Source organism: Trachypithecus francoisi, unplaced genomic scaffold (assembly GCF_009764315.1).
Source record: "Trachypithecus francoisi isolate TF-2019V2 unplaced genomic scaffold, Tfra_2.0 Lachesis_group5, whole genome shotgun sequence".
Classification (NCBI taxonomy): Eukaryota; Metazoa; Chordata; class Mammalia; order Primates; family Cercopithecidae; genus Trachypithecus; species Trachypithecus francoisi.
The window spans coordinates 90,983,542-90,995,796 of NW_022681470.1; the positions used below are offsets into that span (position 1 = coordinate 90,983,542).

Genomic DNA, 12,255 nt, shown 5'->3' on the forward strand with positions numbered 1-12,255 from the left:
TTAATTTCTGTAAGCCATCGATGGAATAAAGACCAAATCTCCAATATGAAAGAGTTTCATATTCTTTAAAATATGAATCCTGGGGTACAGAGGAATGCAGTTGCCCTATATCTTAATCATGGCCCAGGCCCTTTATGGAAAAGTCTAAGTAATTCACCAAAACTAGCATGTTCCCAGTATATTACACATCTTCCTGCTAGTCTCTTAAAATTTTTCAACAGAGCGACAAACGACTTACTACTTCGCTTCCCAGAACAGTGATCATTGTGCCTCTTCTGTATGGGATGGATCAGCTACAGCCCTAATGAGTATAATTAACGGGCTTTTTTTCTGGTTCACATTAGCATCAATGTCTGCTTGGTAGTTTTACTATCTAGCACCTTAGGGAGCCATGGCCACATTGCTTCTGACACATTCTGCCCTCCCTCAATTAGCAACTATGATCCAAAGGGAAAATGCTCCTCAAGCCTTTTTTGCCAAATAGATAAACTATGCAACAGACTCAGGAAATTAGTTGGTTTCCTATTTTATATTCTTTGGTGAAGTGACTCATTAAAAATCTAGAAGCTACTGGAAACACAATCAGCAGAAAAACCTCCCATGGGCTTCCTCCTATAGCTCCTGATTTTTGCCCTTTGACTGGAGACAAGAATGTTCACTCCTTAAGCCTCTATTTCAAGGGAAGGAATATATTTTGAGACACGGCAGAGCAATGGACTGACAGGCGCTGGTAGATCCAGCAGTGACAGCAGCAAGGAGCAAATCTGGGAGATGCAGCAGAGTGTGGAGGAACTCAGTTATAGTGCCCAGAGACAGCATTGATGTATTTATTTATTACAAAGCTTAGTTTCAGTCATGAACCATGTTATGTTTAGGAGATCTGAGTTCAAATAATTGGTAGTTTTTACCTTAAGAAATTCACCTTCCTGCCAGGCCCAATAGCCCACGCCTCTAATCCCAGTACTTTGAGCGGCCGAGGCGGATGGGTCACCTGAGGTCAAGAGTTCGAGACCAGCCAGGCCAACATGGTGAAACCCCATCTCTACTAAAAATACAAAAATTAGCCTGGCATGGTGGCAGGCGCCTGTAACCCCAGCTACTCAGGAGGCTGAGGCGAGAGAATTGCTTGAACCTGGGAGGCGGAGGTTGCAGTGAGCCAAGATTCCTCTATTGCACTCCAGCCTCGGCAATAGAGTGCGAGTCCATCTCAAAAGAAAAAAAATAAAAATAAAAAAACAGAAAAAAGAAAAAAATTAACTCCCAGAGGAGGAAACGTATAAAGCAGTGACTGCTGCACATTTCCATGGGGGCATTAAGAGAGATTTGCATATGTCACTGTAAAGTAATATGGAAAATAAATATAAATTGCATTATGGAGGTTAATAACTACTTAGAGGTGGTTATGCTTGAGTGAAGTTTTGAAATCTGAGTAGTGGGTAGACAAATAATAAGAAATCATAAATTTTGGGAAAATGCATGTAAAGGTAAAGAGGCACGAAACAATGTGTTTTATTGGAACAACAAGTACTTTGGTAAAATTTTTAACAAAGAGTTAAAATGTACCTTCAAACCTGTTAGGAACTATTGAAAGTTTTATAACCTGAGACATTATTTAATTAGATTTTTATTTTAGAAAGATGATGATGAAAATAATAAAAATCAACATTAAAATAGTACTCAGTATACGCCAAACAATTGTTGTTAAATGTTTAACACATATTTTCTAATTTAACCATCACAACAACCCTAAGACTTCCCTGGCAGCAGTGTGAAGAATGGATTGGGGACCACAGGACTTGAAGTTTTTGCTGTAATCCAGAGAAGACAGGTAAAAATAGAAAAGGAATGTGATTGAGGAACTTTTAGCCAGTGGAATCTATAGGATACAATTGATGGTATGAGGATTAAAAAACAAAGTGGTGAAGGCGACTTCCATGTGCTTGGCTTGGTTGCTAGGGTGGATGGAGTTAATATGCACCAAGATAAGGCATGAAGTTGGCAGAGCAAGATTGGGGAGGCATAAAATTGCAGGACAGTCATGGCCATTCATAAAACACATATTTCTGTTATGCCAGGCACCATACAAGGAACTGGGTCACAACTGGTTATGTGTTTAATACATAAACCCATGTTGTCAGTAAATTCAGATTCATTCCAGAGAGAAAGCAGAAAAAGCATTTATACCCCAAAAGCTCAGGTAATTGAAGTCAAAATAGACAAATGGAATTACATCAAACCAAAAAACTTCTGCACAGAAAAAGTAACAATCAAAAGAATAAAGAGACAGCCTACATAATGAGAGAAAATGTTTGCAAACTATATATCTGATAATGGGTTAACATTCACAATATGTAAAGAATTTTTAAAACTCAATAGTAAAATAACAAATAACCCAATTAGAAATGGGCAAAAAATCTGAATAGACATTTCCCAAGACATATAAATGGACAGTAGGTAGATGAAAAAATGCTCAACCCCACTGTTCATCAGAAAATGCATATTAAAACCACAATGAGATACCGCCTCACACCTGTTAGAGTGGCTATTATCAAAAAGACAAAAGATGTAAAGTGTTAGGGAGGATTTGGAGAAAAGGGAACCCCTACACACTGTTGACAGTTGTAAATTAGTACAGCCATTATGGAAATCAGTAAGGGGGTTCCTCAAAAAACTGAAAATAGAACTACCATATGATCTTGTAATTCCACTACTTGATGTATATCGATATAAAATCAGAATGTCAAAGAGACATCTGCACTCCCATGTTTATGTAGCATCATTCACAATAGTCAAGGTGTGGAATCAACCTAAGTGTCTATTAATGAACAAATGTATTAGGTTGGTGCAAAAGTTATTGCAGTTTTTGCAATTAAAAGTAATGAAAAAAAAACACAATTACTTTTGCATCAACCTAATATAAGTAAATGTGGTATACATACACAATAAAATATTATTCTGCCATGTAAAGAAAGAAGTCCTGTTTGCAATGACATGGATGAACCTGGATGACATTACACTAAGTGAAATAAACCAGGCACAGAAATACAAACACCATATGATCTCACACATATGTGGAATCTAAAAAACTCATAAAAGCAGAGAGAAGAATGTTGGTTACCATAGGCTGAAATCAGGTGAACAGTTGAGGGGACAGTTTTGAAGATGTTTGTCAAAGGGTACAAAATTTCATTTAGATAAGAGAAATAATTTTAAAAGCTCTATTGCATATCATGGTGACTATAGTTAATAATAATGTATTATATACTTGAAAATTGCTAACTGTAGATTGTAAGTGTTCTCACCACAAACAAGTACATGAGCTAAAGGTATATGTTAATGAACTTTATTTAGCCATTCTACAGTACCTATGTATATCAAAATATCATGTTGTACACCATAAATATATATAATTTTACTTGTCAATTAAAAAGCATTTTTAAAACAGGATTTGTACAGGGCTTCTTTGCTTGTCTCCAACTCATCCAGTTCTTGCTTCAGGGGTTTTGTACACGTTGTTTCTTCTGTCTAAAAGGATATCCCCTTTACCTGATGACTTTTACTCACCCTTCAGGTTACATGCAGGCTAACTGTCAGTTTCTCTGGGAAACCAACCCTATACCATTCAATCTAAATTAGAATACTAAATCTTAGTATTCTCTCCTCTATCCCCTGCATGCACTTTTTCTTCAGGGAATCAACTTAAACTGGTAAAGTATTTTCCTCACTTTTCTGTTTACTGGAACTATCCTGAACCAGACAATAAGGTCTATGAGGGCAGAGACCACATTTATTTTGTTCATCACATTTATTTGTGTTGAAACAAGCAAATAATTGGTTAGCTTCAGAGCGTACAAGAAGGCATATAGAAAATGAAGAATAACAAAACTAGAAATGATAATACTGAAAATGTAGGCAGAAACTAGATGATAGATCCATGACAATGAAGGACTCTTGGCATTATCTTGTATGGCAAAGGGAGTCACTGGAGGGTTTTCCATGGGTTTTGTGGTCATTCTAGGACTCCAGCCTTCTATTAATCTTAACTCAAGCCCTTTGCTTGGAATTGAGATATTTCAGCACGTAGGCAATGCTAGTAGCTTCCTTGAAGAGAGTGAATTAGTATGGTGTTTCAGAACAAATGTGGGGGCTAAGACAAACTAGTATGTGAAGGACATACATGTGCATCAGGAGGAGAACCATAAAGTGGAACAAAGGAAGAACAAAACAACCCCAAGTAAAGGCAAAGATATTTCAATATGTAGGTTCAGGAAATGAATCCGGGACAAAAAGGACCACCAAGATTTGTAGCAGAATGTGTGGGACCAAAGTTTTCTGTTGTCTTTAGGAAAAGAAAAGTATGGATAGATGGATTTCCTGCTTTTTTTCCTTTTTTTCTTTTTCTTTTTTTTTTTTTTTGGATACATCTTTTCTTTCCTGATGTATCCAGGCTGTCTACTTCGAGACATAGCTCTCATCAGTTCGGATGCATCTTTGCTCTCATATTAGTTTTTAAATTAGCAATATTTAAAGCAGTAAAATATAACTAAATTTGTTATGGAACTGAGTGCTCTGTTCCCGTATGTGATTAGTCTTGTTAAAGTATCATGGACAGTAGAAAGCCAGACTGTCTTATCTTCTGTGAGCCTCATTCCTCTCACATGTAAAATGTTCTTATGTTACAGTGGAGTTGAATAATTAAATGAAAAAAAAATGTGTAAAAGCACACAATTTGCCTGGCATGTACTAAGCATTAGCAGTTTAAAAAATGCCTCTTTAATTAAGAGGATATAAAGTTTGGCTGATTGTTCTTCATAGGGCTGATTTGGATTCCTTATTTCTCAGACTATACATCATTGGATTGAACAATGGGGTAAGGATGGTATATGACACAGATATTAGGGTGTCTTCCCTTGAAGAGTAATTGGTCTTGGGCCTTAAGTATATGAAAGAAGCATAACCATAGTGAACAGTTACCACAATGAGATGGGAGGCACAGGTAGAGAAGGTCTTGTATCTTCCAACGGAGGAAGGGATTTTTAGAATGGCAGAGATGATACAGATGTAGGAGACTAGGATAAGTAGCAGAGGAATGACCAAGGCAAATACACCAAGCATGAATATGACCAGCTGACTGAGGCCGGAGTGCTGAGATTCCAGTTTAAGGATGGGGGAGATGTCACAGAAGAAGTGATGGAGCTGGTTGGAGGAGTGGAAGGGCAGATGAAATACTAGGAAGGTGGTGACCAGGGACACAGTGAAGCCACAGGCACAGGCAGTGGCCACTAGTCCCATACACATCCCATGTCCCACAAGCACTGAGTAGCGCAGTGGGTTACAGATGACCATGTAGCGATCATAGCCCATGGCTGCCAGCAGGAAGGAGTGAGAGCAGCCAAGGAAGAGGAAGGAAAACATTTCGATGGCACAGCCAAGGAAAGAAATGGTCTTCTTCTGGGCCAACAGGTCAACCAGCATCTTGGGTACAATGACAGGGGTGTACCAAGTCTCAGAGCAAGAGAGGATGGCAAGGAGGGAGTACATGGGAGTATGAAGGGCTCTGTCCAGCACAACGGTGGAAGTGAAGATTGCATTGGTGCCCAGAGTGAACAGGTAGAGGAGCAGGAAGATAACAAAGAGCAGCTGCAGCAGCCTGGCCAGGGATGAGAAGCCAAGGAATACGAACTCTCTCACTGCAGTCTCATTGACCTGCTCCACGGAGAGCACTTCTACACGGAAGAGTCAGGGACAGAGGTAGAAACCAGGATTCAGAAAGGAGAGTGGAAATGTGCGGGAAATTTCACACAAAGTTTGCAGGTGGCAGGCATTTCCAGATATTTGATGAAATTCTTCATTCTCCCATTAAAATGTCTGCTAAAAGAAGAATTAGGCAAAATATGCAAAAGAATAACTGATAGCCAGTTTGGAGGCCTTCTCTAATGTGAAGAACAGGTTATCTCTGTACAAAGATTAGGAAATTTGCTAATAGTTTTTCCTCTAATGTAACATATAGATTATTGTTTTTGTTACTCACTATAAACCCAAGGCAACTCACTCTCCAAAGTGAAAAATGTTAACTTCAGCTACCTGAAGCTGATCAGAATGTAGAATGAAAGAATGAATAATGTTCAGACATAATGATGTGGACTTCAGTTTATCTAACCACGAAATGAGAAAGGAGAGAAAGTATTCCACGATCTCTAAGTAAAGGTGTGAGGACATATGTATTTATTGGGAACTTTTTATATCTCCAAGAGAACAATGATAAATACTATTGGAAGTTCCACAAGTTGAAACATTGAGTCAAGAGTGAAACAAAAAATAACATCAGCTGCATTAGCTGGATGTGGTGGCTCACACCTGTAATCCCAGCACTTTGAGAATCCAAGGTGGGTGGATTGCTTGAGGCCAGGGGTTCAAGACCAGCCTGGGCAACATGGCAAAAACTTGTCTTTACTAAAAGTACAAAAATTAGCCAGGTATGGCAGCACATGCCTGTAATCCCAGCTACTCGGGAAGCTGAGGCATGAGATTAACTTGAGCCCTGGAGGCGCAGGTTGCAGTGAGCCAAGATTACGCCACTGCACTCTAGACTGGGTGACACAGTGAGAATGTCTCAAAAAAATAATAATAAAAAATAAATAAATAAATAAATATAAATCATATTAGCACATTAGTCTAAAGAAAAAAAAATATTTTTTCAGGAAGAAAACAGTCACCAGGTGGTAAAGAGAGATGATTGACTTTGTGGCATTTTGTAACACACTTCACTTTTCCATGCTAAGATAACTTGGAGAAACTCAGAGAAATAAGAGTTTTGCAGAAATGACAGAGCTTGCCACAGAATGTGAGAGAAAATGGCACACTTGGGAATTTTGCCAGTTTCCCCTCTCCTGCTGTAAACCATAGACTTTGTATCTTTTGTATGTTGTTATGTTAATAAGATTTCTTTGAACCTTCTGTCACTAAAAGTATTTTGCAAACTGCTATAACAAATTATTTCTAAAGTCATCTTAGGCCTAATTTTTTTTCATGGGAACATTTTTCAATAACCTAACCTAATAAATTTAAAAAGCACTACCTGGATAGAAAATCATCCAGTATATCTTGCTCGTATCCAGTCTTCATTTATGTACTGCTGAAGTTACTACATCATTTTGCGTTAGGAAATTATTGGCATCTGCTACCAGAATTTTGTTGCTGTTACTTTTCCACTTTTCTATTCAATAGCAACTTTTTTTTGTTTTCTGAACCCTAAGTTAATTCATCAGACATTCCTGAAATTCATTATATCTATTCATAGAATTTGGAGATGATTTTTTTTTCTTTCTTACTTACTAGAAACTGGTCCTAAACTTAGTTAATATAATTACTTATTTTAATAACATTAGTATAACTATAAAGATATTACTATTATATATAAACATAGAAAAAGTAAATACAATGTATTCCTCCATATATATTTGTGTGTATGAGTGTGTGTGTGTGTGTATTAGTTATATGTTTTTATATACAGAAAGGTAAAAGTTTCCCTACATAATACCTCCTCCTGGACAAATGAATTCCTATTCATTCAAAACAATGAGGAAATCTGAACTTACGGTCATTGCTTAGCCTTGCCTCATTGCTTTCCCAAAAGACTTCCATTTGAATCTTCTTTCAACTAATCAACCTCTAACTACCACTAGGCCCTCACTCGACTGAATATGATGAATGAATGTAGACCACGGAAGGTGGAATTCTCTGATTCTGAAGGAGTACCTGTATCCAACTGATATCATAGAGAATTGTTTGGATTAATTTTTGCTAAGGCACATGAGGACAGCTGATTCTAGTCCAGTAGATTTTTATATAGTATTAACATAAATGCATAGCCTAAATGAATCGTGTGATCGATATAATTACCTTTTTATGATCTATGGATTCAGCTCCATGGTGCATCTGAGAAGGCAGCCCCCATCTGCTCAATATGCCATTAGGGACCACCATAGTGTGTGGTCATCTGTACTGTTAGAAAGACATAAGACCAGGAAAACAAAAATTCTCGTCCTGCTAAATACCTTCAAGCAAAATGAAGATGAAAGATCTTTAGGGTGATGTGAAAAGAGTTAGGCTTCAGGTCTAGTATTATGTGACCTTAGATGAGGTACCTGCCTTCAATATTTAGCTTTTTTTTTTTTTTTTTTTTTTTTAATTTAAGGGATAGCATAAACAGTAATGGAATAAACTATTGGGATACATGGGAGGCACTGAGGAAGAGGATCCCTGAACATTTTACAGAGGAGTTTTGACTAAGATAGTATCTGAGTAGTATGACCCTTAGGAGCCTTTCTTACTCAGAGAATCAAAGACTCTCCAGTTAGATGATCTCAAAACCCCCTTAATTGTGATATTTTAGAACCTATGAATAGAATTCAGGCTATGATCCTTGGAGATGGTACTTCAGTGTTTTGTTTTTCTAATTCCTCAGATGCTCCACTGGGATTTTATGTAATCTGGATTTAAATAGAAACATAGTACTTGAGGGTACTGGGTTCCCCCAAAAGAAGGCAATCTACAGACTTTTCACGTGTAAAACTTTTAAGAAATACAAATATTTATTTTAAGGAAAACATCAATCAGTTAACTGAGAGAAATTATGTAGGCAACTTCAGATATTAAAGGAGTGGAATTTTTAGCTTCTTAGATACAAATAAAAATCTTTAAATTCTCCAGATTGTCACATTAAAATGGAGTTTAAGTACTAGATTTCAATTAGACCTAAAAGCATACATCCAGGAGTACACAGCAGAAAGAGAAGCAGAATAGTGAGAAATGAGGGACAAGTGCAGTATCTGTTTCACTTAATCCACGAGTCCACCAATGAACAAAAAAGAGAAGTAGAGGAGGAAGGAAGAAAGGAAGGAAGAAAGGGAGGGAGGGAGGGAGGAAGGAAGAAAGGAAGGAAGGGAGGAAGGAAATAAGGAAGGAAGGGAGGAAGGAAATAAGGAAGAAAGGAAGAGAGGAAAGAAGGAAATAAGGAAGTGAAGGAAGGAAGGAAGGAAGGAAGGAAGGAAGGAGGGTAAAAGAAAAAAGAAAATAAAATCTAGCTGTAAGAATGACCCAATATGATCATCGAGAACAATTCAGATTTTTTTTTTTTTTTCCAAACGGAGTCTCACTCTGTTGCCCAGGCTGGAGTGCAATGGCGTGGTCTTGGCTCACTGCAACCTCTGCCTCCCAGGTTCAAGTGATTCTCCTGCCTCAGACTCCCAAGTAGCTGGGATTACAGGCACATGACACCACGCCTGGCTAATTTTTGTATTTTTAGTAGAGACAGGGTTTCACCATGTTGGTCAGGCTAGTCTCAAACTCCCGACCTCAGGTGATTGGCCCCCCTTGGCCTCCCAAAGTGTTGGGATTATGGGGGTGAGCCACCACACCTGGCCAAATTCAGAGCATTATAAAGGTCATTCCCAGTCACTCTTAGTACCTTCAGTGAAAGGTAGCCTGTTATTCTCCTTTTTAACTCTGCTACTTACCAGAAATGCCATCAATGATCTCCATGGGGTGCACAGAGAGAGGTTTTCCCAAACACTACTCATCATTCAAGTCCAGGCCCCACAAATCCCCAAACTAGGTCAATGTTCCCACTGGTCAGTAAGTACTTACATTGCTCTCTCACTTCTAATTTAGAGAGAAGCAGCTATTCAGTATTTGGGAGTCTCCTGACAAGTAGCATCAGAGCCACAGATCAGAGCCTGAGGAAATAACAGCAAATGAGAAGGAAGCTGCCTTGAGATAGAAACTCTCATCCAAATCAACAGAGCTAACCTCTTCCATCTATCAGGACTCTCAGCTTCTCCAGATAAGTCACTATCTTCAGAAGTTCTGATCACCAACATGGGCTGTGGTTATTAGAAGCAAGTACTGTAATCACTGGACTCCTGAGGTCTACTGCCCTGGAGCTGTTGTCTTGGGGTTAATTAGAAGTCAAGTTCATTTTGGAAACAAATAATGTCACCAGTTTCTCAAAGGTGGCCTCAGAAAAAGCCTGGGGAGTTGAAGTCATGAGCATAATTGGCCCATGTATGCTTTGAAAGTTGAGTCCATTTGAAAGTTGTGATGGATTCTGAAGGAGAGCCCACCACAATTAAGACTGTAATGCAGCAGTCCAAGTGGAAAACTTTTACTGAATTTTAAGTCAGAAGACTGATGTATTTGTCCAGTGACACTCAACTTCAGTGTTTCTAAGAATCAAAAGAGGGTTGAATTATATTTTCCAGGGCCCTGCCCCTAGAAACTCTCACTAAGAACATTAAGATGTTTTGCAAAAACCTAAAATTTTAGTAAGTATACAAAATCTAGCTGAGCTCTATCATCAAACGGTGTGTTATCTTATGAATGCATTTTAACAGAATGACAAAATAATATAGAGTTGTGAATTTTGTTCAAGCTAATCTATAAAGCCAATATAATTCCAATCTAAATCCCTACATAAATTTTGAAGTCACCCTGACAATCAGATTTCCAAAATTTACACGAAATTACAAAACAATTTTGTAAAGGGCAAGTAATATAGGCCCTCATTCTTCCTAGTAAAAAAGTATGCTTTAGTAATAAAAAAGAGCATGTTATTTGTGCAGGAAGAAATAAGTAGTATAGAGACAGAAAGGAGAGCTCAGAAATTAATGTATGTGTATTTGGTTGTATGTACAATGTATGTGTATATTGTATGAGAACTTGGTCTTTGGGCGAAGTGACCTCACAAGTCAGTGAGAGAATTAAAATTATTTACTAAATTATACTAGGAAGCCTCTGTGTATTCCACCACTCAGAAGGAGGTGACCTGGTAGAATACGAAATGGTTTACTTGAGGTTCAGTTACTGCACAGCACCTAGTACAGCCTCATGTGTCTGCACAAAGCAGAAAATACTCTGAACCAACAGCCAAAGGATTGTGCCCATTCTCTAATAACAGGAATGTGTAAGTCTGAGAACCAATGTAAGGGGAGATGAAATGATTCCTTCTGTTATTACTCCTAATGACTTACACGCATAAGTTTGAGTTTGTAGATTAGAAGTGTTATTTCACAAAGGAGTGTTACTTCCACCAGCAAACACAAAAATGGAGATTGAGATGGCCCCCTTGGCCACTTCTGTCTACTTTGTCCTTCTGTGCCAGTAATCTACAGACAGAAAAGAATCCTGTTTTTTTTTTTTTTTTAATGAAAAAATAGGGTGTTTCTGCTATACTACCAGGGCAGAAAATAGTATGTCTAGAATCTAGATGCTCTAGGGCATTTTTTATTACTTCATATGTAAAGGCAAAATTTAATAGAAGACTAAAACAACCTAATTTAGGTGGTCACTAATGGTTCAAGCCCTTCAGAAATGTTGGGGGATGAGGTGAGCTCAAAAGAATATAAATAGGTGAAATTTTAAAAAATCGTAAACGTCAGTGATAGTCATGTTTACTTACAGAAACAAGGATTGCAGTAGCTGTTTTATTTTACTGCTTGCTTTATTATGTATATATGTGTATGTTGATCATTTTCCCACCTTGTCTTAACCTACCAGTGTATATAAGGTGTGTTGATGGTACAAAACATTATAATTCCATCTACTAAGAAAAGGCTATCAAATAATTTATTAACTTGTGGAACTTTGTTTCATTTTTAGAGATAATTGTGGGTACCTCTTTATGTGAGATGTATTTTCATTATGTTCATTATTACTGTTTGGAAATTTAAACATCAACAGAAGGATGTGTGTGGATGGTGAATACCTAGAAGGGAAACCTGTTCTGACTATATTTTACTGATACTTAGTATGATACTTACACTTCTAAGTTCTCTCTACCACAATGTAGGAATAAAAATTCGGGAAATCCTGAGGTCCATTTTCCATATTACCTTGCCAAAAGGGCTTTATGAAAAAGGAGCATTCATGAAATATGTGGATGCAGAAGAGGGAAGCCAGTTTTTTGGGGCAATGTGATATGCCAGCACTTATCAGATGACAGATGCGGACTTTAGCCCTTCACGTTCAGATTTCCTGAGAATCAGCCATCAGTACTGCAGCAGCCAAGACTATCTGTGAGGGCTTCCTGTGATCCTTGCAATTCAGAAAATCAAGAGCAGCTTTCCTGACATTTATTCTCCTAATCTTCCAGTGCATACACAAGCCTCTATTTTCTCTATCAAATCTATTATTTTAAATTCCTAGACTCTCAAAAAGTAACAGTATGTAAACCTACCTCAATCTTAGCAATAGATA

The 12,255-nt window shown here is 37.8% G+C and overlaps 1 protein-coding gene across 1 annotated transcript; it reads right to left on the reverse strand.

Moving 5' to 3' along the window:
- Window positions 1-4,572: 4,572 nt before the first annotated feature.
- On the reverse strand, window positions 4,573-9,543 carry LOC117074118 (olfactory receptor 10K1). The gene is made up of 2 exons (XM_033195332.1): window positions 9,519-9,543; window positions 4,573-5,726 (listed from the first exon to the last, which is right to left on the reverse strand). The coding sequence occupies exons 1-2, from the start codon at window positions 9,541-9,543 to the stop codon at window positions 4,810-4,812; spliced, it is 942 nt and encodes a 313-aa protein (XP_033051223.1). The 3' UTR covers window positions 4,573-4,809.
- Between the last annotated feature and the right edge of the window lie 2,712 nt (window positions 9,544-12,255).